At 46.4% G+C, this 27,500-nt stretch overlaps 1 protein-coding gene across 1 annotated transcript in view; it reads left to right on the forward strand.

Annotated features, from left to right (window-relative positions):
* kif5ab (kinesin family member 5A, b) overlaps nucleotides 1-27,500 on the forward strand; it is a gene marked incomplete at both ends in the record, with an annotated part of 55,860 nt that overhangs the window by 19,940 nt on the left and 8,420 nt on the right. Inside the window, 15 exons of the mRNA XM_084463436.1 lie at nucleotides 181-236; nucleotides 603-690; nucleotides 1,857-1,981; nucleotides 3,673-3,777; nucleotides 6,109-6,257; nucleotides 7,384-7,532; nucleotides 9,811-10,028; nucleotides 10,769-10,837; nucleotides 13,077-13,283; nucleotides 16,815-16,961; nucleotides 17,542-17,730; nucleotides 21,163-21,324; nucleotides 23,597-23,706; nucleotides 26,656-26,757; nucleotides 27,333-27,393. Coding sequence (XP_084319562.1) covers nucleotides 181-236; nucleotides 603-690; nucleotides 1,857-1,981; nucleotides 3,673-3,777; nucleotides 6,109-6,257; nucleotides 7,384-7,532; nucleotides 9,811-10,028; nucleotides 10,769-10,837; nucleotides 13,077-13,283; nucleotides 16,815-16,961; nucleotides 17,542-17,730; nucleotides 21,163-21,324; nucleotides 23,597-23,706; nucleotides 26,656-26,757; nucleotides 27,333-27,393 — 1,937 coding nt within the window. The remainder of the gene's footprint in view (nucleotides 1-180; nucleotides 237-602; nucleotides 691-1,856; nucleotides 1,982-3,672; nucleotides 3,778-6,108; nucleotides 6,258-7,383; nucleotides 7,533-9,810; nucleotides 10,029-10,768; nucleotides 10,838-13,076; nucleotides 13,284-16,814; nucleotides 16,962-17,541; nucleotides 17,731-21,162; nucleotides 21,325-23,596; nucleotides 23,707-26,655; nucleotides 26,758-27,332; nucleotides 27,394-27,500) is intronic.

The following is a 27,500-nucleotide window of genomic DNA, read 5'->3' on the forward strand; positions in this document are numbered from 1 at the left end:
ACGCGCATGCAATTAAACACACGCAAACAGATGCACGCATGCGCACTCACACACAGACACACACACACACACACACACACACGCCATCCATATTCATGTTTTAATCCATGCTTATACATATGCAGGTAATGCGGTGTGCCTGATAATGGCTTTTTCCTCTGGCTCTCTTTGTCATCACAGTGACTAAAACTAACCTGTCAGTGCATGAAGACAAGCACAGAGTGCCCTACGTGAAGGTGAGCCTGATACATTGTGTGTGTGCTTTTTTAGCCCGGCTGCATTTTGTTGTGTGTGTGAAATGTGTGTGACATGTTTGAAAGTGCGTCAATGTTCAATTGAGCACATTTGGATGTGCATAGTGCAACAAGCCGTGCCATGTTATGTATTATAAATGTGTTTGGGTGAGGGAGAGAGAGAGAGAGAGAGAGAGCGAGGGCAACAGAGTGCAAGTCAGAAAGACAGTGTGTGCATAGGTGTGTTTGGAGGTAGGATTGCTTGTGTGTGGATGCATGGTTTTTTGGTTTGGTTTGTCCATTCATTACGAAAAAGTTCACACACGAACGCACACACAATCACACACTTGTTTGCCTCCTGTGACACAGGGCTGCACGGAACGATTCGTGACAAGTCCAGAGGAAGTGATGGACGTCATTGACCAAGGCAAATCCAACCGCCATGTTGCAGTCACCAGTGAGTCATAATATCTCTCTCTCCCTCTCTTCCTCTCTCTCTATCTATATACTTTTTTTTTCAATTCAAGGCTTTTTTGGCATGAGAAATATACATTTGCATTGCCAAAGCAGGTGAACAATATAATAAAAAGGTCAGGTAAAAAGGTCAGGTGTATAGTATAATATAAGTATAAAACGTTCAATCAAAAAGATATATACATATCAGATATTATTCTATAAAAGTACTTTAAAAAGTAAAATGTGAGATATTACAGAAAATTTCAGTATCTCCTATAAACAGATAAATTAAAGATAGAGACACTCTGTATATGTAGCTACTATGTATCTCTCTCTCTCTCTCTCTCTCTCTCTCTCTCTCTCTCTCTCTCTCGCTCTCTCTCTCTCTCTCTCTCTCGCGCTCTCTCTTATTACATGCTCACATCCCTGGAATATTGAATGTCTTGTCCCTCGCCATACGGGGCCTGGGTTGGAAGGTGCAAAATGAGGTGCAGATTAAGGCGGGAAATGAGTCGCTCGCACAGCCCCGGGTCTGTGGCTAACAAGAACTTGATCGATAGAGTCGTCAGCGCCCGTGGCATTTGTGTGACGTTCTGTATGTGGCGTTTCAATGACATCGGGGCCCCCCGTCTCCCTTGCCTCCTCTTCTTCTTGGCCTTTCCTCTTTTTTCCGCTTCTAATTGGACTGTACCCTGCCCTATCCTCTTTCTTCTCTTTGCCTCCATTCCCCTCTACTTTCATCTCCTGTACTGTACTCCCCTTTCCCTTGCTCTTTGTGTTCTGTTCTGGTTTTCCCTTTCCTCTCCTCTTCCTCTTATCTCCACTATGTCCTGTCTTCCTCTTGATCCCTCTCATCCTCCTCCTCTCCTCCTCTTCCTCTCCTTCGTCCTCTTGCTTTCCTTCATCCTCCGCTCCTCTCATCCTCGCCTCGTCCTCCTCTCTCTCCTCCTCCTTTCGCCTCCTCCTTCTCCTTCTCCTCTCCGCTTTCTCCTTCCTTTCTTTGCCTCCTCTCTTCCTCCTCCTCCTCTTTCTCTCCTTCACCTCTTCATATTCTCCTACTCCTCCTCCTCCTCCTCCTTCTGTCCTCATTTTCTCTGCCTCCTCTCCACCTTCCTTCCTCCTCATGCTCCTCCTCCTCCTCCTCCTCCTCCTCTTACTCCTCCTCAGATATGAATGAGCACAGTTCTCGCAGCCACAGCATCTTCCTAATCAACATCAAGCAGGAACACGTGGAGACGGAGCAGAAGATCTGTGGGAAGCTCTACCTGGTCGACCTGGCTGGAAGTGAGAAGGTAAACACACTCAAAACACTCCCAGGAGCCATTTTCGTTTTTTCGCCGTAGAGTTTGTTTATGCTGTGCTTCCTAAAAATATGTCACTTTCTTTTGTACATGAAATGATGATTCACAGCATAATAAGAAAAAAAACATTGAGGCCTACAAAAATATAAAGGACAGCAGTGGACTATTTTCATATGCGAGGGAAGTACCGTTTTTATGTCCCTATCTAAGACAATCTCTGCACTTTGTAAATCATTGAATAACCCCTGGTTAAGCGGAATGTTTTAAAGAGGAACCACACTGCTCAGGAGTACTTTAGAGTTCAAAAGCGTGTCGCTGAAAAATTGTCTGCCATGCTAAGTTTCGCAAAATATTTGCACTATTGACATAATTTGCCCACATCGGGCCAACGGAGACCGTGAATCCCTGACCCGCGGCGGTAATGGTGCAACTTTTCCATGCTTTTTGAAACTCGACTGGAGTTTATATTGCTGACCTCGATTTAAACTTGTACAGAACTCGTTTACGAAGAAGCACTCTCTCATATTCGAAAATAGCTCAGTGCGACGGTTCCCCTTTAGGAGCATAAGTCATTAATGCAGGGTTGTGTTGATGTTCTTTCACTGAAGCGGACGGTGGAAGAACATCAGGGGGGGGGGTAAGCATATCTGTCCATGGAAGCTAACAGGGGGCTGTGTACATGCAAGCATAATTAATGAAAGCTCTTGCTGACTGACTATAATTACTGTAAGTCTATTTGGGCTTACTTCAAAAGGCAGGGCCAAAATCGAAAATTCTCTCTCTCTATTTCTCTTCTCTGATTACTGCAGGTGTACTAATTACAGCATTTAAATTAGTTGAACTTGAGGGGAAGGAGTGCCACGTGCAGAGGAGGGGCTGATTAACATAGGACCACCTTGAATGAAGAGTAGTCGACCCTCACCACTCACTCTATTGATTCCTTCTGTGGCTCGCTCAAGGGTGGACTTAGAAATAGAGGTTCAATTCGAGAAGGAACCCAACACGAATCCTAAAGTAATTTATTTTAAAGTGAAAATACAAATCTCAATGAATCCGTCTTGTGCGCTCGAGAGAAAAATCCCATTGTGCATCTCGGCGTGGCTCATAAGTGCTGGGAGTCTACAGAGTGCAGCCTCAGCTGCACCTCACGCTCGAAACAACTAGGCCACGGACGCCATCGCTCCAATTCAGTGGCAGAGTGTATCGCACTGTTGCTATTGATGTGGAAGTTAAAAGTGTGTCCCGCGAGACAAACCATTTAACCAGGTTTGCTTAAGGCCATTCTCCCTTTATAGTTGCTGACTGCTGCGCTTTCCGACTAATAACCCGCGGCTGATGCTACCTACACAGCCCACCGAGTCGTTCCCATAGTGGCTACACACGAAGAGAGATGCGCTCTAGTGACCCCGTAGAATTGAAAGCCATACACGATGCCTTCACTGCCCATATACAATACATTCATGGAAGTCACTTTTACACATCGCCTCGATCAACCCAGTGCGATGACGTCATTTGCCATACACATCCTTTTCTCTCTCGGTTGTTGCTTCCGTTTCCTTCTCTTCCGTTTCTGTCAACATGATGCTATCCTGCTGTACACTGATTGGTGCACTGCTATCCGGAGAGCCACTTGACATCTCGCCTGAGCTGCGCGGGCTGTGTGTGTTTGTTGTGTGTGACAGGTCAGCAAGACGGGCGCAGAGGGAGCAGTGCTGGATGAGGCCAAGAACATCAACAGATCTCTGTCCGCCCTGGGGAACGTCATCTCTGCCTTGGCCGAGGGCACGGTAATCAGAGAGCCCCTGCTTCCTCCCCTCTGTCCTATCCTTCCCTCTCTCTGTCTGGCTCCTGCCTAGCTCTGTCCTTCCTTCCTTGCCTCCTTCATTCCCTCTGTCTGGTTCCTGCCTAGCTCCTCCCTCCCTTCCTTCCCGCCCTCTGTCAGGTTCCTGCCTAGCTCCACCCTCCCTTCTTTCCTTCCTTCTTATCATAGCTCCTCCCTCACTTCCTCCCCCCCCCCTCTGTCAGGCTCCTGCCTAGCTCAATCCTTCCTTCATTCCTTCCCTCAGTCAGACTCCTGCCTAGCTCCTCCCTCCCTTCCTTCCTTCTTTCCTTCTTTCCTATCCTTCTCGGTCCCTATCTAAAGGGACTAGACCGCCTCCAGCAAGTCCCTTTTCAAGGTTTAATTATGTGTTTTCATTGAGAGAGGGAGAGCGAGCGTGCACACTGACGGCAGCAGTAATTGTAAACGGCGCTGTCAGCAATGTTTCAATGGGAACGTTTCTGAATGTAATATTATAATTTTCATTTTGCATGGAAATGTTTTGCTTTTGTGGATACATTCACACCAGCAGCCAGGGCATGCACAAAACCTTTGTCACGATGATATTCCATTTACATCTTCTAATTCACCTTCTCAAGGATGGATAACCAACCTTTAAGGCACGCCACATTGCTTTAATGTGGCGCGTTGAGTGTTGGGTATTTGCTAATTAGTGCTAATTAGTGCTCGTTCGTGCTCGCAGCCCCGTTTTTATAGAGCACACATATTCAGGAAGCCTTTGCCAAATGTGCACTGCTCGGAGCTGCAGGCCCCCGATAGTATACATGTTTTCGAGGTTTATAAAACAGCTAAAAACAGCTAGTTATTATCTATCTATCATATATGTCATAACTATAATAACCATAATCCAACAACTTGACAAGTCGCAATGTGTTAGACTGAGCCCCTCCCAGTTAGAAGGCGGGAGACTTTCAGAACTCCATAAACTAAATAAGTGTCCCCTCTAACTGGCTGTTGTGTCCCCTCTAACTGGCTGTTGTGTCCCCTCTAACTGGCTGTTGTGTCCCCTCTAACTGGCTGTGGAAGTGTGTGACACAAGCTGGTGTAGGTCTTCTGGCTAGGTGGCGTACTGGGAGGGGTTTTGGAAGTGTTGCTAGTAAGATTCTCGTTATGTCACATTTTTTTATTTGTTAAATATATCATATTTGAATTATAGGGTCTGATTTCATTGATAATGTTATTTAAATCCCTATCGATCAGCATTGAGGTTTTCAGCATCATATCTGTAGCATTGACTACAGATATGTCCAGGTCATTTTTTTGAGTTGAATGTGTTCAATGTGTCTCACAATGTGTGTGAGACACATAATAATACAATAAAATAATACAATAAAATCCAATCCAAATAAAAATCCATAATCTCATATCCATCTGTACTTTACTCCACACACCTTACCTCTGTACTTCTTTCAGCTTTATTATCTCCTAATTAAACCACTCGGCCTTAGCATTGCCTCATTAGCAACGTTAACGCTATCAGTGGTTCCACATCCAACGTTGTTCGACGACTGCAGATGGTGGTTGTTGTTTTGGTAGCCGTAAAGTTGGCCATTGACGCGTCAATAATTAATCAAGGACACGTTGGTACTGTAGCCTGCAGGCTCCTTTGAGGACTGAATGAAATAGAGAAAGGTTTTCTCAATGCCGGCTCAAAGCCAGCCACTTCAAATGAGCCACTTCCGATGGTTGCTCTTTCTTTTTTTCTTTGCGCTGTGCTTTGTGTTTGATTGGGAGTTTGCATTGAATGTTTGATGATTTCATTATTGTAATCCTTTGATTCCACCCTTATTTTCTTACCTTCTCCTTCCTGTTTGTCTCTCTCTATCTCTGTCTCTTTCTCTATACATACATATATACGTATCTGTCTCTGTTCCTCCACTTCTGTCTCTCTATCTATCTCTCTCTTTCACTGTCTCTATCTCTGTCTCTGACTCTGTCTCTCTGTCCCTCTGTTCCTCCACCTCTCTCCCTCCCTCTCCCTTTCTCTCTCTCTCCCTCTTTTCCTCCACCTTTCTGTCTCTATCTGTGTGTCTCTATCTCTCTATCTCTCTCCTTCTGTTCCTCCACCTCTCTCCCTCCCTCTCCCTTTCTCTCTCTCTATCTCTCTCCCTCTGTTGCTCCATCTCTCTGTCTCTTCGATCTCTCTCCCTCCACCTCTCCCTCCACCTCTCTCTCTCTCTCTCTCTCTCTCTCTCTCTCTCTCTCTCTCTCTCCCTCTCTCTGTCTCTCTCTCTCTCTCTCCCTCTCTCTGTCTCTCTCTCTCTCTCTCTCTCCCTAGAAAAGCCACGTGCCGTACCGGGACAGCAAGATGACTCGCATCCTGCAGGACTCGCTGGGCGGGAACTGTCGCACCACCATGTTCATCTGCTGCTCTCCCTCCAGCTACAACGACGTGGAGACCAAGTCCACGCTCATGTTTGGCCAACGGTAAACAAGCCAACACATGAACCAAACCTCCCTCCATGCATAGCGACCGACCCTTCTCGCCGGGCTTTTGTTCTACATGGCTTGGACCAAGCGGGGCGTGAGACAGCTGGTGTACAGCCTACAGCGGGGGGGGGGGGGGGGGGGGGCTTAGCGGAGATGCGAGTGGTATTTACAAATGTTATCCGCTAGCTTCATCTAGACTGGGCTGCTTCAAAAAAACAGGGATTTTTTTTTCTTTTTTTTTTTTCTTTTTAGTCTTGTAGCTTTTCTATGGCTGATAGCGTTTTCCTGACGGTCGCTCTCTGACAGGAGCCCTACAGCTTCCACCGCTGTAGTCTCCCCCCCCCCCCCCCCCCCCCCAATCCCCGACCCCAAATGACACACCATTTAATAGTTACCAACAAGAGTATTTTACAGAAAATTATTTTGACTGCAGCAGTTTGGCAGACTTACAAATCAAATACGGCATACTGCAAATCCCATCTGTCTCCTTTCAGCTAATGCCACTTAGGATAATTGCTTAATTGCTGTCGACAACAACAACAACAACAACAACAGTACCAAGTTCACAAACTTTTCAAAAATGTACATAATGGAAAACAAAATAAAAGTGCTATTCTCATTGTCGGTATGTTGGTTAGTAAACAAATGTAGGCCTTTATTGTCTTGTGTTGGTAGGTTGGTCTTTTAGGTTTGGTCAAGTAAATCAATAAGGCCAATGTACTACTCGGCTGCGCTGTTCCTAGCATGTGTTAAGTGGCATGTGTTGAGTGTAGCACTACATGGATCTGCTGCATTCATCCATTCCTCTTATCTCCAAACCACACTCTTCTAGAGACACTCACAATCACATTATGCACAAGACTAATTAGCATACCAATTCATGTGACGCAATCTCTGCTGAGCTGTTACGACCGAAAAAACAATCAATTTTTTCTTCTCTACTTCGCTACTCTCTCTCTCTCTCTCTCTCTCTCTCTCTCTCTATCGTTCCTCTTGTTTATTTCGCTGCTCTCCCCACCTTCTTTTGTCTCATCTTATTCTCTCCATTCAACCTACCCTGAAGTGTATCCTTTTCTCATTCCATGCTCCTCCCTCCTCCCTCCCCCTTCCCTCGTCCCTGCAGGGCTAAGACCATTAGGAACACAGCTTCGGTCAACCTGGAGCTGACAGCGGAGCAGTGGAAGAGGAAGTACGAGAAGGAGAAGGAGAAGAACCGGGTCATGAAGGAGGCCTACCAGAGGCAGGACGACGAGCTCAGGCGCTGGAGGAGCGGTCGGTTAATGATGTCACATGTGTGTGTGTGTGTGTGTGTGTGTGCGTGTGTCTTTCCTATGTCAGGACCAATGGTGCCTTCATGTGCTATGGAAATGATGGTAAATACCAAAAGCCGACGTGAAAATTGCACACGAATACCCCCCTCACGTCGTAATTTCCACCGGAGAGCTCCTAGAATATTTTGATACACGAGCTGCCGAGATGAGATTTTGACCTTTGACCTTTTCAACAAAAAAATCTCTACTATTCATGATCTATAAAATATACAGCATATTATTTGCCCTTTGTGTTTTGATAGATCCTCTTCTTGCTAAACTCAATGCAAAACATGGCAACATTTTAATGAGAGACACAGTCCGCAGGACTAGCAAAAGAAAGCAATCTACTTTAATTTGTGTGGCAGATTGGATTTCAAAGCGATTCCAAAGTTCAATAAAATGGAATTGAAATAAATGCGTGGGCGACCTTCAGCCCCACCACTGTCTGTGACTTGATGCTTGAATTCAAGCATTAGTAGGCCTTTATCACAGAGCTGCAATAGAAACATTTTTTTTGTGAGTTTGAACAGTTTTTCGCCCCTACTGTTACAACTCTTTGATCAAATTATATTCCACTTTTGAAGAATGATGTAGTGTAATTTATTATAACATATAATCAATTCTGTGGTCTTTGGGCTGGAATTGGCTAGAAAACACATGATCACATGATTGTGTGGTCTGTAAAAACAGCCAAACTCCCAGAGACAGATGGAAATTGGGGGAACTAATGTGTATGTGTCATATAACCATTGCGTATAAAGTGTATAATGTCTTATATTTGCAGACATATAAATTCACACCTCATGTATGCAAAGGTTGCTTTGCACCACCAGCCAGGCTAAGACCAGCCATCCGCAGAAGTCACACCTTCAGCTCCCTGCCTGCGTGTTGCTGCCGTCCATCACTCCTTGTTAGGGCAAAGTGATTTTCACTATGGATGTGGAAATGGTACAGCGATCGGCTCTTCCCAATCGGTCCACCGCTGCCACATTTAAAGCACAGCCAAATGATCTCCTTGGGCGTTTGTCCAAGAGTGCTCAGTGCTTCCTCCCCGGGTGGGTCAGGCTGACATTGCTGAAGGCCTTTTGGCCACTTAGTAGAATTAGAATCCCTGCCTGCTGCCTATGTGGAGGTGCTGTGAGGGTATTCATGTTTTATACATCGCTGTGCGTTAGTGATCCTTGTAGCGAACAAGGGGATAATCTCACCTGAAGATGGTTAATCAGATCGCTCGTTTAGTTGTTGGACACACACACACACACACACACACACACACACACACACACACACACACACACACACACACACACACACACACACACACACACACACCATATTGCAGTTAGGTCAATCCAAAAGTCACTGCACTCAACTGTTTGACATTCAAGCTATGCAATAAATCCTGTCATAATTCTAAAATTGGTTTATCCCCAGTGGTTGAAGCTGTGGATATAAAAATGATGTACCCATCTATGCCTGTCAGTCTGCATATGTGTGTTTGTGTGTGTGTGTGTGTGTGTGTGTGTGTGTGTGTGTGTCTGTCCCTACATATAAAACGCACGTCCTATAAAAGTAATCGAGGACATTTAATTTCCTAATGGATCAATTTGACAGCCTCGTTGCCCCCTTCCCCCATCACACACTGACCTCCGTATTGTCTCCCACCTCATGCAGGGAACGCCCAGAGATGGACGCACTTGACCCCCACTCTCATGTACTTCCACACCCCCACCCCTCCACTCACAGACTAGGGATAAGAAACAGTTCAGCTGTTCATATACCCCCCCATAGACCCCCCCCCCTACTGTCCCTCCACACACACACACACACACACACACACACACACATGCACAATCACAATCACACATGAACAGACACACACACACACACACACACACACACACACACAGAGTGACCGCTGAAGTGTTATTCCTGTGATGCTAATGAGCTGCTGTAAAATAATAACCTTGTTTTAAAGAGGACTTCCCGCTCAGTTTATGAGGCCATAAATCTGATGTGGAGCAGTGCTCCAGTCCAGGGAACCATCAAGCACTCCCACTCATTGTTTTCTTTTCTTTGCAAAAAAAATAAGTCAACATATTGTTGTCTCGCAGCCGATATTCACTAACCTAGGCCAGTAGTAAGTCAATGTCTTCAATTGAACTCAAAAACCATAAAACCAAAGGAGAAAAATACCCTAAAAAGAAGGGTCCTCATTCAATCCGACCCGTCTTTAGGCGAAAACGTCCCACAACCGGAGCCGCTGGTCCCAGGGTCGGCTGGCGGGCAGACGGCGGCCCCCGGGGTGGACGGCCCCCCCCAGGACATGTGCAGCCCCTGCAGCCCCTGCAGCCCCTGCGGCCCCGCGGACTCCATCGTGGTGCGCATCTCCGAGGAGGAGCGGCACAAGTACGAGGACGAGATACGCAAGCTCTACAAGCAGCTCGACGACAAGGTGATGGACGCGGCGCCTGTGGCGGGGGGGGGGGGGGGGAAATAAACACATCGATCACAGGCGGCAACGGGTGACACGCCGCGTCAGTGCAGGCACGCGGCATTTTCTGCTCGCAAAACAATCGATTGTGTTCTGGGCGCGTGTGTGTGTGTGTGTGTGTGTGTGTGTGTGTGTGTGTGTGTGTGTGTGTGTTGCATTCTTCACCGCCACCGCGTGTCACGATCCTATTAGAGATGCATTTGTTCATGTTTCATTCATGTAAAGAGCGCCAGTGTATACGTACAGCAGCGCTGCAATTTTGGTTTATTTGACATTTGGTAATGGGAGTCATTTGGATGATTGCCGTGTTTACTGTCATTTGTCGTAACTTGCCAGACCACGCCGTTCACAAGGACTTCCCCGTGTGCTTTATTAGCCATCGTTTCTGATTGTAATGCTTCTTACAGTGTCCATATCCACACTGACAATAAACCACTAACACGTGTCGGTGTTATTGTGCCACGTTTACCTCTGTATATCTACACAATGTGTCAGCGGGAAATGGGAATATTCTAGTGGCTTTCAGGGTTTGTGGCGGCTCAGTAATAGCTTAGCGGATCCACGTATCACTCTCCATTTCGGCTGAAATACATCAGGAATAGTGGTGGCTGGTCACAAGTGCATGTGTAGAGCGTAGTTTCTAGAATATAAATGTAGACACTAAGCATCATCGTGTGTGTGTGTGTGTGTGTGTGTTTCAGGATGATGAGATCAACTACCAGAGCCAGATGGTCGAGAAGCTGAAGGAGCAGATGATTGACCAGGAGGAGGTAAAAGACTTCAGCTTTATGTCTGTCCACCCCCTCCCCTCCCAGACACACACACACACACACACACACACACACACACATCTCCCTGGGATTTAAACGCTGCACGGCTGGTAGTCCTCTACGTATGAGCACTAAAATCACTCTAGATGAGTCAAGGTAAAATTGCACGCCTTGAGTGAAACTCAAAGGGAAATGCAAATGATTTATCTTTCGGAGAGCTTGAGGGACCAAAAGAATAAAGAATGTTGGTCTTCACAAAGGCATAGTCAGTCCCAGTGAAACGCTACACCAGCTGAGGAGAGTAGTGCGACAGTAGACTGCAGGACTGCACTGGCATGAATGACTGGAAGGTGCCTGCAGGCTGTTTATAACCCACTAGCAATGGCGCCAATGTATTTTTTTTGAAGTTAGCCTTCCCAAAGGATTTATTGTTCCCATTATGTCACCGTCGCTTGACAAGTAGCTATTTAATGTTTACATTAAGTTTGGGACCACAGAAAGAGCTACAAATACATTGTTTACTAAGAATTTTTCAGAGGGCTCAGATGGCAATGGGTCATATGGCTGTGGTTTTGAAACAAAAAAGGTAATACCCCTAGGCTGGGGATCTGTAATGCATACTGGTGGAAAAGTTCTAAAGAATGATGTTATCAACATCAATTTTTGCATTGTCCACATTTATATAATAGCCTTTTCTTTAGAATTTGTCCACCTCTAAACATAAAGTACCCCTAGGTGTAGTACTTTTCCCATACCCACATAAATAAACATAAATAACATTTGGATACTAATATTCGCATGCACATTGTTTTTAAGCGATTTTTTAACGCAACCCATATTATTAAAACTGTTTTCTCTTTTTATTGGTGCTACAGCTTAGAAGCCATTGACTATAGAAACGCCGAAGGCTTACAGCTGCTGTTGTATGGGCAGAGACAAACGCCAGGATCACTGCATTCCCAGAATAATCGGAATCATTACGCAGATAGCAAACCCATGGTTCTCCCCACATCTTTTGTATTCACCTTTAGTGTTCATCCTTGCAATGCCAGATAACAGGCACGCCTCTCTGGCTCCTGTTCAGTCCCTCCCAAAAATGACAGTCCTTTGTGGTGGTGGTAGGGGGGGAGGATGTACTCACCTTCAGATCCCTTTCATAGAGGGTACACGGTGATCATAAGTTGGAGAACCACTTTATCCTTATTTGCCCTGGTATCTACATTGGCAGGCAACCTGGCTGGTGTTAGACTTTCAATTTTCAGCTTCCACTCATCCGTTTAGCAGACTAAACGGCTGTAAAGAGCTGCAACCAGAACAGGCAACACACACACACACACACACACACACACACACAGTGCTCTTCCATATTCACTTCAGTCATCCATCTGGGGCACAAAATAATAGTTCCGCAGTGGGTTGAAGTGAAGAATATTTCAGCCGCTCTCTGGCGGGGTGCCTCTGTTTTTCACAACAAGCCTGCGAGCTCAAATGGCCTCGACAGGGCGTTGTCAGGAATGGACTTGGTACTGTTTAAACGCCGTGATTAATGGCCGTGCATTTGTCTTACATAATGATCCCATGACCGCTTTAGAAGTGCTAGTGCCAAGCAGTGAATTATACATGTGCGTTGTGTGATGTGTTTCGAGTTCTATACAGCCAGAGGAAATACGTTTAAAAAAAAAAAAGGAGGTAATGTAAAAATGTTACGTGCTAAATGTAATTACGTTTTATGTGAAGCGTGATGGCTGATTATGCGTTGCAGGATTGTACAGCTATTATGTTAATGCCTGACGTCTGCCTGAAGAGTTTGAGTCCTATTAAAAAATCTCTAAGTCTATAAATCCAAATGGCCATTACATAATGAAAAGTGAATTAATGCATGGCCAAGGTTTACATACTGTAAACACTTCTACTGTGTGGTCAAGTCACGACCACCCCCATCAGCACCATCACCACCATCGGAACCACCACCACCACCACCACCATCACCATCACCACCACCACCACTATCACCATCACCACCGCCACAACTATCACCACCACCACCACCACCACCAACAACATCACCACCATCACCACCACTACCATCCCCACCAACGCCCCCCCCCCCTCACCCACCACTCTATCACCATCCACTGGTTCTTTCATCTCGCGTCCCAGAAACGAGCCGAGGTGGAGAGAGTCCCGTGTTACCTGTTATCCCCCTGAGTGCCTGTGGTGCCCCGTCTGTGTGTTCCAGCTGCTGGAGTCGTCCCGCGGGGCCAGTGAGAAGGTGCAGTCGGAGCTGTCCCGCCTGCAGAGGGACAACGCCTCGGCCAAGACGGAGGTGAAGGAGGTGCTGGAGGCCCTGGAGGAGCTGGCCCTCAACTACGACCAGCGGAGCCTGGAGGCGGAGGAGAAGAGCCACAAGAACAAGCTGCTAGCCGACGAGCTGGCCAAGAAGATGGTGGGTCTCCTTTGTTCGATCTCTTTTCCTGTTTCATTTTCGATTGTTCTTTCTTCTGGTCTTCACGGGTCTGACTCCCTCCCTGCCGACTCCCTCTCCATCGATCAAAGGGGAACGTTTTTTTGCTCTGCGCTCTGATGATTGTGATTTGTGGGAACGGACTAGCCGCTATCCAGGGACACCGGTTGGTCATTACAGATGATTGATTTGTTAATTGGAGAGGGGCTAATGATCAACAGTAGCTTTCCCTCCTGATCCTTGGAAAATGAAGGATGAGCGAAGCTGATGTTGGAAGTCTTTGTCTTCTATTGATTGATTTGGTTGAACATCATTCAATAGTATGCAAACTAGATGTAAAACAGCATTAGCTTCCAGGTAAGAGTGTGTGTATGCGTGCCACAAACGCGAGGCCTAGAATATATTAAAGGTAGGCAGTCTGGAGAAATTAGCCGGAATAAGCTTGATTTTGAAAGTTTAGGCTGAAGAAAATACATAAAACGCGTGACTAGCTCGCTAGCTTTAGCCAAAGGCCTGCCTAGCCAGGGGAAGACTTGGGGGCAATGAGTGCACGTGCAGAGTGTGTGCAGTTGTCAGAATAGGTAGGCAGAAAGACAGGTAAACCATCCTATCATTTTTATTCAGGCAAAATTAAAGTTTTGGCTGAGCTTAAAGGCCCGTCAGCGCATGATTTATTCATTGCTGTCGGGATGTAAGGAGAATTTCAATAAATTTGACCAACTCAAGGGCATACACACTCATGGCATGAATATGTATAGACATAGATACATGGGAAATACATTTAACAGAGACTTGATAGGAGGCGGGTCATAAAGATATGGGAGAGGCATCCACACATGGCAAGAGAGACGGGATCTCTCAGGGCAATGGAATACCTCCACTCTTTAAAAACAATCCTTATTGACAATGCTGAACACTTGGAGACAGTGGATAAACTGTGTTCATTCGATTGTGTGGGGCAGCTTCCTTTCTCCAGCTTACAATAACAAAACCAATCCCTTGTAAGGTTATCTTTTATGGTGTGATGTTAACTTGTTGTGGCTCTTCTAAATTGTTTACCTCAATGAGGCCAACCAGCCTGGTTGACTGCATTTATCACCTGCTCCACAGCCTCCCCCCCCCAGCTGTTTTCACCCATGTTTCCTCCCTGGAAGCTCCACAGGAGGGTGCAGGGGGTCCCAGAAGTGCTGTTATTCATGTCCTGCACCATCCATCTGTTCATCAGCCCCCCCGCCTTTTCTTTTCATCGTCCGTCTGTCCGACGGAGCTCAACCTCTTTCATCACGCCTTGCATTATTTACATTGCAACAACATAAAAGTCCTCCATTCGTCTTCATCTCTTTACTGCCTCTCTGTAATGCCACCAAGGTCCATACATACATCTCTCTTTCCCTGCACTTTCCTCCCCACTCTCCTCCTCCTCCTCCTCCTCTTCCTCCATCTTTTCAGTCGTTTTACGAGCTGATTGATCGTCGTGCGTTGTTTACCGCCCCCTTTTGTGTTGGGTCCATGTTCACGGAGGACAGGAAGCGGCTCCGGAGAACCGCCGCTTCGGGCGGGAGCTAACGACGCTAATCACGGCGGACGGATAGGTTAGCGATGGCGTGGTGCATTTAGCGCTTCTTCTTCACACTTCACCCGCCCGCGGAAGCCCTCACCCGAGAACCTGACGCTTTAAACTCCCCAGACTTGGAAGCGGGTAGCAGTTCGTTAATTATCGTAATGGCCCGGCGCAGTTCATCTATCACGTTGACAACCCGATACCAGTAGCGGAAAAAAAACAACGAAAGAGAGCCAACACTTTTATGCGTCTGGGCGACAGAAAATAAAATCTTTGATATCAGATGTTATTGGTGGCGAATGAAGAAACTGTGCAAACCGGGGGCGGCGGGGAGGGGGATAAATGTCACCGAAAGACTGCAGGGTGGGTTGCTTGATTGGATCGTGTCTCATTTAGATTTCTAGTTCACTGCAAGGGTCCCTCACGCAGTCGAAGTGAAATTGAGCGGGGCCGGGGTCCAGCCCGCGCTCGTTCAAGTAGGACTAATCCATCACCCATTCCATTTAATTAATGGTATTTGACAAAATAAACCTTTCTTGGTCCCCAGGCGGGGAAATGTGGATGTTTACAGCAGCAAGAATACAGGTGAAATGAGGGATGCCAAGTAAACATAATAAACATAAACATAATAAAATACAAACAAATAAAATAGACGATTATTTATAACGTAATATCAAACAAGAAACAAATGAACATACAAATGTGTGGAGTGTGTGTGGGTGATGCGAAGCAGCCTCATCTGACTCGAGTCAGACTGATTCGACTCTGGGGCTGGGGCGAGGCTGCACACCTTGTGTGTGTTGGACACTGAAATACACACACATATAGGTTGAATCATCCATCAAAACACACACTCAAGGACAGTCTTGACATGCAAGGAGGATTACACCTGCTCTGACAGGAACCACGATTCAAACGCTACAATGAACTGGTTTTATACATTCTCCACCTGTGTGCTGTGTCAGAGCAGCCCAGTGATGCCACCCAGGTGGAATGTGGCTTGGAACACTGCTCCGATATGTATTGATGAAGTGCACAATGTGTGTTATTCTAAGGTTTTGGCTTTAGGCACTTTTAGAAGTGGCCAAAGTATGTCACTGTAATTAATGTGTCTGGGTGGCGTATAACTTGTATACAGAGGGGCATGATGCAATCCATTGTGGAAAGAAAGGGGGGACAGGGCCTTTGTTGCTTGTACAAAATGGTCCTTTGTGAAAAAGTAAATATTAAGTATAAGGCATTTGGCATTTGAACTTCCTTCAAAGACATTGTCGTTGATTGATTAAGAGCCATCCTCCAAGTTATTCTTATATTTCATGAGAGCCAATTTCTAGCATGAATACGAGATGAAGTAGAGCACTCTCAGCTCCATCACTCTCCTCCACAGAGCTCTCCTCATGCTGCACCCATCCATCCCTCTTATCCCGGCAGCATATTGATTTTACATTTCCCATTTATGCAGCTGCTCATGGGGGTTAAAGTTAACATTAACTGTCGGTGAAATGCTTAAGTGTTTCAATAAAGAGGATTCTCTTAACTCTTTTATGGTTAATCTTCTTTTACTTTCTTTTACCCGAACCTCCATGTATTTCTTTGCCCCTCTCCCTCCGATCTCTTCCTGTTATTGTCTCTCCGTCTCCGCTGCTCAGTCCAATGCCTCTCACGTCTGGCACAACCCCTCCTCCACACACACACACACACACACACACACACACACACACACACACACGTATGCACACACACACACACACACACACACACACACACACACACACACACACACACTCATGCACCGAACACACACACACACACACACACACACACACACACACACACACACACACACACACACACACACACACACACACACACACACACACACACATGTATGCACACACATACACACACACACACACACACACTAACACAGCCTTATTTTCCTCAAACCAAAGAACCGCCTGGTGGCGTTGGAGGCGGAGCTAAGCCGTATCCAGGAAGCCAGCGGTCGCCAGCGGAAACGCATCGCAGAGGTGCTGAACCGGCTGATGAGGGACCTGAGTGAGTTCGGCACCGTCCTGGGCTCTGGGGACGCTAAGCTGGTGAGGGGACCCTACACAATGCCTCCTATTATGCCGATGACCACAATCTGCCCAGATGTTTTATAGACATTATAACCTTGTGGGCCCTCGATATGCGGTCATCTGTATTGTCCCTGTACCTGTGTGTTTTTGAAACTACACTGCACAAACCTCTCCTTGGGTGTTATGCAGAAACTGTGTGCCAGATCGTCCATGTATTGCTTAAGGCATTACAGACATATTGAAAACCTGTCTAGTCAAGGCTTGGTCCAACTGCGGTTCTGCTTCAGCGGTTTAATTAATATCGATGGGTTTGTTGTATTTCTCATGGCTCATTTCATCTCCAAATGTCACCGTTATGGCTGTGTTGAAAGAGAAAAACACCAGGGGGTTTCTTAGGGTCTTGCTTACTATATCGCTTCCCACTAAATCTTTCTCCCATCCTCCGATTTACCCCTCCTCTTCCACTTCCCCTGCCCCCCCTTGCCCCCCCCCGTCCTCCGCCCTAACCATCCCCATCCATCCCCCTGCTCTCTCCATCCTCCACCCTCTCTGTCCGCTCCATCACATCACATCCACCGGGCCCTCCACCCGGCCCCAGCCTTCGGAGGTCTCCGGGGGGCTCGAGGAGGAGTTCACGGCGGCGCGTCTCTACATCAGCAAGATCAAGTCGGAGGTGAAGTCCATGGTGAAGCGCTGCCACCACCTGGAGAGCCTGCAGACAGAGTGTTACCGCAAGATGGAGGAGACGGGCCGGGAGCTGTCCTCCTGCCAGCTCCTCATTTCCCAGGTGAGCGATGACTCACGTTTCTCTTCTCAGACAATATGGTACAATACGCTTTTTTTTTTTTTTTCCTTTTTTCGGAAGGGTTTGTCTGATGAATGTCTTTTTGGTCGGACTGCTCATGTCAAAGGCTGCTTCATGGTACCCACCATGCACTGAGATGAGCACCGTTTGTAGTGATGGGAGAGCGAGCTGCTGTGAGATTTGAGCGGGGGTTTAAGAGAGAGAGAGAGAGAGAGAGAGAGAGAGAGAGAGAGAGAGAGAGAGAGAGAGAGAGAGAGAATAATAATATAATAATAATAATAATAATAATAATAAAAAATGAAAAAAGAGAGAAGAAGAGGGCAAGATTTTGGAACTTACAATATATACAAGATCTTGTGTATACAAGATATATACAAGATGTATTCCCGAACCAATCAGGGACGAGCCCTCCCGTCTCACAGGAGAGACAAGTATGTAGGCGCAGCTCAGCCGTCGATTCGCATGCGTACTCCTCAAACATCGTGAATCGTGTTGTTTCAATGTTTGTTTGTGTGATCTTTGCAACGGCGCTGTTTTTCCAAATACTGGAAAGTATGTGGGCGTTCAAGTTCAGACCAACAGCGGGCGAAGATTCTGCTGCTTCTCAGACTTTACCAGCGTATTATGGTATCGGCGCAGGGTGTCCCGACCTGCACCTCGACCTACGCTCAAGACACACTCCTGGATCTCCTGAACACAGCGGGACATGCGGACTACAGCTGTGCTGCTAGATAGCCTCCTGGGGGAAACTGGAACAACCAGAAAGCCTGAGAAAGACACGAGCGGGGCTGGTAGCTACCCATCCCCAGGGAGCTGAACCGATCAACAGATTATTCGAGAAGGAAGCCAAGCAGGGCATTTGGAACATGGAGGCGACTGCAGCGACAGACACCCTCCCCTCAGCACTATCTGCTATATTCCTTGCCAATCTGCACTCAATGACCAACAAAATGGATAGGATAATAATGCATTTCGTGAGGCTGCTATGCTATGCTTAACTGAATCTGAGCTACACATGCCCCTGCAACGGACGCCATGAACCTATTTTGGATATCGGACATTTGCTTTGGAGAACAAGGATACTATGGATCTGCAAAGAAGAGCCAAGGAACTGAGAGGGGAAACTTAGGAAAGCAAAGATGCCGAGGAAAAACCACAATTCAATTCTGACTACTGATGAGTTGGCATCCGCAAATGAACTTAACACCCTTTAAAGTAGGTTTGACACCACTAGGAGCTCTGATGATGCAAGGAGGGGCTGGAGTGTGAACTGTGGGGTCTGGAGATAGAGCAGATATTTCAACATGCCAGCTGGCCAGCATGTTTCGACACACCGTGATACATGGAGGTCAAGTGGCCCTGACAACATCGGAACCTCTGTTCTGAAGACATACAGCAAGGAGCTGGCCCCGTTGTGGCAGCCCATTTTCCAACATCCACTAGACACACACACTGTCCCCACAGCCTGGAAGACTTCACACACATCATCCCACTTCATAATGAACCATGCCCCAACGGGTGCAAGAACTTTGGACCGGCAGCCCTAACCTTAATATTAGTGAAGTCATTCTAGGGAATCATCTCAAATAGGCTCATTAAGTGTGGATAAGCTTGACCCAGAACCAGTTTGTGTACAAGCGGCAGGGCAAAAGATGCGGTCGCTACCCTCATCCACCTTGTCTCAAAACATCTGGATGAACCCAAAATACAACCATACGCCAGATGGCTGTTCATAGATTTCTCCTCTGCATTCAATACAACATAGTTGTATCCGTTGGAGATGAACACATATTTTATGCACTGGTACTGTTCCCTCCTCATCAACAGTTTGACCCAGACCCTTGTGGGTCAATAACGCCTCCCCCCCGCCCCCCCCCCTCCCAGCTCCACATCGTGGTGCCAGCTCCCCAGCGCTACTCACCCTTCACACCAAAGACGGTGTTACTAATGTGTCTATTCTAATGTCCACTACATCCTCATACCCTCTGATGATACTGCACCGGGAGCGCTGATGATGTGACCGTAGCGCTCTCACACTTACTGTCCTCAAACACAGAAGAGCTCCTCTTTGAAGCCACTCATTACAAACACATTGCCCCCGGTGACAATTCACAACCGACCCATAAAACAAAACATCCTCTTCGAAACACCCGTGGGTGCCCGACCGTGGACGTGCACGGTGCCTAGCATGTGGACTTCATCTGCTATAAGGACCCACACGAGGTGCTGTTTTTTTTTTTTAAGGAGACAGGGAGAAAAGTGAGGAAATCCTCCCTTTATCCACGCGATTCACCTTACAAAGGGTCCTTCAGCACGGAGGCTCAGGTTCCGCTGTCTCTCAGTCCCATTGGAGGCCAGGATTCTACGGCTCCTGGGGAACCGCTCTTAGCTTGAGGGGTCGCTCTGTGGAAGATTCCTTCCTAAACAGCAGCACTCAGCGCATCCTCTCGACTTGCTGAAGAAACGTCCCTGGTTCCCGATCCATGTCCTACATAAGGAGTAGCCAACCGCTGCCCTCTGGAAGGAGCTTTAGGGTGCCAGGCTGCAGGACCAATCAGTTCAGGCACTCGTTACACTCTCAAATGGACTAAGCTTCCACCCAGACACACACACAGGCTGTGAACATGTGTGTGTGTGTGTGTGTGTGTGTGTGTGTGTGTGTGTGTGTGTGTGTGTGCAGGATGACAAATGTTCTTTCACGTCAGATGTTCTTGTTTGTCAGATGTTCTTGTTTGTCAGATGTTATTTTTATGTTGTTGATTAATTGTTGGAGGATGTGATGGAAGAACATTTTTGGTGTGAATGGACATAATTGTTTTATTATTATTAATATTATAATTGCTATTATTGTCATTATTATAGCAGGCACGGTCAACCACAAACATATTCCCACAGCGCATTTCTATCGATGGATGGCTAAGCTCTCAAATCCTACCTATTGCACCATTCATTTATATAGTTGTTTATATTGTTGTGAGGGACCCTGGAAATATATTGTTTCTGTATAAATACTGTTGTGGTGATGTTTGGGATCTTCAGGTTGTTCTTTGGTTCGGTTGGGTCTTCTTGGGTGATGATCTTTTAATAAACCTTTTATGATGAGCTTGATGCTCCTAAATTATTCATTAAAATGTTCATCCGTCTGCCTAATGTGAATCACAGGCGGTGAGGCCTTCGAAATGTGGCCATCCTAGAGATTAAAAGCAAATTCCCATTTCCACAAGGGTGTCATTAATATTTGATGGGGCCCATTGACCTGGCTCAGTGAAACGCATCATAAAAAAACGGTCTCGCTGAAAACGGAAAAACGAAAAAAGGGTTCACAGTGTGCCGCAGGTGAGTGCTCTCATGGATCATGATGAGAGGCTTGCCTCACGCCGCCCTCGTGTGATTGTGTGGTCATGTGACTTGCAGCACGAGGCCAAGATCCGCTCGCTGACGGAGTACCTGCAGGAGGTGGAGCAGAAGAAGAGACGGCTGGAGGAGGGCTACGACTCCCTGAGCGAGGAGCTGGCGTTGCTGCAGGCCCGAGGTACACCAGCGCCTTGCCCCTCCACCGCGGTGGTGGCAGCGGGCGTACGGGCCCCTTCAGACATCTGTCCTATCATTAAAGCTGCTGGGATTAGAGAGTTGGGAAGGGAGAGAGAGCAGAGAAGAGAGGAGAAGAGGTTGGTTTGGTTGAACTGTTCATTGATTGCTTGAAAGCAATCCATCTACGCTTGAAATGCGCCCGAGGGAGGAATAGATTGCATGTACACCAGTCACCGACCCACCACAGATCGTTCACTGACAAAATCAGGTCAGGCAATCTACTACCTGTATAGCAGTTCATCATCTATTTTAGTAGCGTGAACTCATTCAAGGCCGGTACACCATGCGAGACTAACCTAACCACACGTCAAGCTAAATCAATAGAAGCAGAACGGAACAGGTGGATTTCTGTTCCATGCTTTTACCGTACTGTACAACACACATGCATCAATAGTGCATAATGTCAGGTTAGCGGAGGGGCCAGTTATTCCCACTGTTGCGTCCCAGGGAAGTGCATCAAGTGAGCAGTGGATTAAAGATTGGATGGATCAATTCTGGCCCTGCTCCAGAATCCCAGCACAGGAAATATGTCAAATCCTCAAGCAGTTTAGCCCTGGGATAGGATGGAATGACATAAGCATCGCCACCTCTCTCGTTCAGCACATCAATAAGAGAGCAGAAGCACATCGAGAATAGAACGCTTCGTATTTCGCAGCAGCACATATGGAAGAATTAACTAATACTGCAGAACCAGTCAGACGCTGCTCCAGACTCCTGTTCCTCCTCTTCCTCCTCTTCCTCCTCACTACTACTTCTAAGGACACCTTGGCAACATCAACATGAGGGCCCACCGTGTGTGTGTGTAACACATGCACACAAGCACGCACACGCACGCGCACACACACGCGCACACACACACACACACACACACACACACACACACACACACAGTTGAATGAGAGGCATTGATTGTAAAATGTGTTGAGTGGTTGCAGTAAACAGAATCACTATTAAAATGCTGACCACTCACTGCTTTAATCATTATTCTTTTCTTTCTGGATACGCAGCTTCCCCCCTAAATAGCCATTGTAGGATTATCTTTGAAGATAATATTATTAAGATTTAAGTTTCCAAAAAAACTGAAAAATATTCAATGCAATAATATTCCCTGACTGATATTTTCACTCTCTCACCTTGGTCTGTCCTCCATTTCTATTATTTCCCTCTCTCTCTCTCTCTCTCTCTCTCTCTCTCTCTCTCTCTCTCTCTCTCTCTCTCTCTCTCTTCAACTTCTTTCTTTAAATGTGTGTGTGTGTGTGTGTGTGTGTGTGTGTGTGTTTGTGTGCTTCAGAGACTTTGTCCCAGGTTTCCAGGAGGGAGAAACAGATGGCTGTCAAGGAATCCGGTGATATACAGGTAACCATGGTGACGGCCGGAACAATTCGGCAAAATGACCCATCATCACTGCTGGTCATTGAAATTGTGCGTGTACCATATGTGTTTTTGTGTATGTGGTTTTGTGTAAGACGTGACACATATTTCATATATATTCTATATTCATATAAGTCTATGAATGTCCATATGTTCATTTGTGTGTGTGTGTGTGTGTGTGTGAGAGTGTGTGTGTGTGTGTGTGTGTGTGCACGTGCGTGCATGCATGGATGCATTCGTGTGTGCACCCAGCCCATCTGCACCGATGAGTGTAACTCTCTCTGTTTATCGGCCGTAATTTATGTGGTCCTGTCTGGCTGCATTATGCCTCTCTCTCACCCTCAGACATGTCTCTCTATCTTGTCTCTCTATCTCCTCTCACCGTCTGTGACCCCCCCGCCCCCCTCTCCCCTTCGCTCTCTGCTTTCTCTCCCCTGCCTGCTCTCGCATTCCCTCTCAATCCCTCTTGCTCTCCCTACCTCTCTGCCCCACCTCCTTCTACCCTCCCATATCTCTCTCTCTTTCACCCCACCTCCCTACTCTTGCCCTCCCCCCCCCTCGCTCTCTCTCTCTCTCTCGCTCTCTCTCATTCTCCCTCTCTCACTCTCCCTCTCTCTCCTCCACTTCCTTCCAACCACCCATACCTCTCCTTTACTCTCTCCCTCTCTCACTCTCCCTCCCTCTCCTCCACTTGCTTCCCCCCTCTCGTACCTCTCCCTCTCTCACTCTCCCTCCCTCTCCTCCACTTGCTTCCCCCCTCTCATACCTCTCCCTCTCTCTCTCTCTCCCTTTCTCACTCTTCCTCCCGCTCCTCCACTTGCTTCCCCCCCCCCTCCCGTACCTCTCTCCCCCTCTCCCTCCCCCCCGCCCCCTCCCCCTATCTCAGAGGGCCCTGGAGCAGCAGATGGAGATGCGTCGTCGGGCTCACAGCAAGCAGCTGGGACGCCTGCGGGACGAGATCAATGAGAAGCAGAAGACAATCGACGAGCTCACAGAGTCAGTGCACTGCCCGTTTCTTTACCCCCCCCCCCCCCCCACACACACGAGTCATCGCTTGCCCGCAGGAGACATTAGAGGTCATACGGAATGGTTATTTGGCGGTTTGCTTTACTCTCTTACATGCTTCAAGGTTGTCCGGCGCATGTAGGGTCTAAACGCTGTGGACGAGACGTTGAGTGTAAGCGCAAAACCCAATAAATATTTACAGCGATACACTTTCAAATTGATTAATTTAATCAATCCAGTATATTTTAAGTGCAGAATCATGGCGGGATGGTCCCAATCCACTTTACAATTAAGAAGAATACTTAAGACAAAGCTCACCGCCAGCAGATACAATTATTTTAAAAAAAACCACCACATTAAAAACATCAGTCTTCATTTCAAGATTTCAACTGAACGTGCTTCTTTCACTTGTAATCGAAGACCATTCCAGAGACAAGGGGCCCGGTAGGCCACAGATCTTTCGTTAATTGAAGGACTGAGCAAGAGATCAGTTTGAAAGAGCAAAGAGGGCATGGTGGTGTATATGGCATCATAAGCTTGGGCAAGTAAAGTGTTGCAAGTCCATGTGCCTTGCAACTTCAAAGAAGTTCAAATCCACTTTGGCTTACACCACTAGCCAGTGAAGAGAGGACAGAATAGGCTTTTTATTTGATGTTTCAGGTTTTTTTTTTTTGGTTTTTTTTTTTCTAGCTGCAGCATTCTGACAAGCATACGTAATCATAGAATAGGTCAGAATAGCAATATTACTAAGCAGAAAAAATGCTGTCCGGGTAATAGCCTTGACATGAGACTGGAATATGGGACTAGAATAAAATAAAATAAAAATCAGATTTGCAAATGATGTCACCAAGGGTAAGAATATAGATGGAAAAGAGCAAAGGGCCAGGGCCCCTGGGGCCCACCAAACTTTCAGAGAATCATTCAGATCACACTATTGTAACCTGTATGTTGAGCTCTATTGGATCACTCTAAAGTAAACCATGAAAGCACCGCCGTTTGAATACCAATATGCTTCTCCAAACGGCATAGGGGTATGCTGTGGTTAACGGTGTCAAAAGCTGAACTCATGCCAAGAAGCACCAATAATGATGTTAAGTAAGAATCAACAAGAAGAATGGGACCAAAACACTGATTGAAATGAATCAAAAATATTGTTAGATAAGCAGGCAGTGAATTGATCAGTCCTTTCAAGTAATTTGAAATAAAAGTAAGATTGGAAATTGGTCTATAGCTGATCAGAATTTTGCAGATCAACAAAGCAGATATAAAGGCTGAGGGCAAAGAGCGCACGGGAAGCAAATGATTGATACTGTCAAGAATAGGACAATTAAAACTGAGAACAGTTCCTCCAAATAAATTGACAGTAAAGGGTCTAATATGGACGTTGTAAGTTTGGAAGCAATTACCAGGCTGGTCAAGGCCTCCAGGGAAATCATTTCAAACAATTCAAGAGTGCAGTTCGTCCGAGTCACACTGCCTGCATTCATCAAAGTATTGGAGGGTTCATAGAAATCATTCTGAGAAAAGTGTTGACCAGTGAAATTATCTCGAGGAGATGGAGCTATTTGGCAGTTTTGTTCCTTTTATTAATGTTAACCAATTTAGGTGAATCTGCTGTGCACAGAAAGTGCACGGTTATAATTCTTAAAATCCTAGAATAGGGCAAGGCGAGAAAACTCTTGTGTACAATGTCTGGTTTGTTTGAGATGCGACAGCAAGCGTTTTGAGCAAGCACTGTTCTGATTGTCTGTAAGAATCCAACCGTGATAATAATAATAATAATATGTATCAGGCTCTGAACACCTTCTTGCAGTGCAGAGAGAAACATTGAAAAAGACACACAGGAGTGATCAGAAACCGCAGCATGTAAAGTAGAAAAGTGGAAAAAAAGTGGAAACATCAACATCAGTCCCCTTTGATGTTGAATAAAAGACAGGCAATTTCCATTGTTGTGCGTGGCATTTTTCACATGGGGTGGGGTAAAGGTCTTGCACAAAGTTCCATATATATAGTTCACTCACTGTCCTGCTCAGTCATTTACATTTTTACATTAAAATCACCCAGTAAAATACTCTCACATTTGACAAGAACAATAATTCACAGCGCTAAGGTCTAAGGTTAATACAGGAGTGTCAACTTCTATAACCCTACATGTTCAAAGGTTGCTGTGGGAGTGTGTGTGGATGATGGCTGGTTTAAGCAGCCTCACCTGGCCTAGGTCGACAGATTGGACTCTTGGGCTGCGTGAGGCTGCACACCTGTTGTGCATTGAGAAAACAATGCACTGGTTGAACCAGTCGTCCCTACACACACTCAGGGAGAGATCTCCTGCATGGCAACATGGAGCACCAGCGCCATGTATCATTATCTACAACCTTCTACAATAAACCTGCTATCCACACCACCACCCAGTGTCCTTTGTCTGGAGAAGCCCAGTAAATGTCACCTAGGTGGCGTGTAGCAAATGACATTGTTACACTGGCTTTTACTGGGCTCCTCCTGACAAAAGTGTAGGGTGGTGATGTTGAAAGCTGGTTTATTGTTGAAGTTTGTAGAAAATTATCCGTGACACAGCTACACAGCTATTTATTTTAGTCATTTATTTTGTATTTCAGACAATTAAACTTTTTAATTGTGGTCGGGGGAACTTCAGCGTAACATAGATCAGGTACAAAGGCCCTGTTGTTGGGACATGGGAAAAAGCACATTTTAATCATTTCCAGATTGTTGTACAATAATGATGCAAAAATATCCTGGTCTAATAATCGTCAATAATGTATTTTTAAGATAATACTTACCTTTGTTGTTAAAGGCAATTGTTATGGTAACCCCTGGAACCATAACAAAATGTTACAATTAAAGTAAGGTCAGTTCAGGGCGGACTTCAGGGGAGTCCTGGCGTGTCAGGTGACGTGATGTTTGCTGCACTCCCTGCTGCAGTCGTAACCAGAGGCAACATCTGGAGCTGGAGCAGCTGCACGGGGACTATGAGCACCTCCGCGGCCGCGAGCGTCACAACAGCCGACGGCTGGAGGAGCTGATGTGAGTCCAACCGATACACCCTCTGATAAGATCTACCCATCAGTGCTTTGGTCAGACCATATGATCAGTATCTCGATCCCTAAATAATCCCTAAATCCCTATAAAACTAAACCTGCCCCATCTTTATTGTTTCTTTGTTTTTATGCTCTCTCTCTCGCTCTCTCGCTCTCTCGCTCTCTCTCTCGTTCCCTCCCACCCTCTCCCTTCTTTCAGTGTCATTTTGATGGAGTGTGTCACACTCAATGGTAGCTTTGATGTCTCTCCCCCTCAGTAAACCTATCTTGCTCAGTAAACCCCTCTCTCTCACTCTCTCTCTCTCTCTCTCTCTCTCTCTCTCTCTCTCTCTCTCTCCCTCTCCCCTGGCAGGTCTATTTTTCCATGTATCTTTGAAGGATATTGCGTCACAGGCCAGATGTCCTCAAGTATTACACTTACAATGTTTCACTACCTGGCAAAATAGAGGAGAATATTGTCTTCTTTTGCGGCCTCTTCCACGCTGACATCTAGCTGTCGTTTATGATGTTCTCCTCATCTAGCCAATTGGTTTTACTATTCCTCTGTCACTGTGTTTACAGATTTCTTCACGAGCGTCACGAGCAGTCCAAACAGGATCTGAAAGGCCTGGAGGACACCGTAGTAAGTCAGTGTTTGCGATGATAATGAATTCGGAAGGTCACTGTGAACCACCGACTCTTCTATTATTCATCTGCTCTTTCTTTCACTGTTTCTTTCTGTCTTTATTT

Source organism: Micromesistius poutassou (assembly GCF_964030765.1).
Source record: "Micromesistius poutassou genome assembly, chromosome: 2".
In the NCBI taxonomy this organism is placed as follows: domain Eukaryota; kingdom Metazoa; phylum Chordata; class Actinopteri; order Gadiformes; family Gadidae; genus Micromesistius; species Micromesistius poutassou.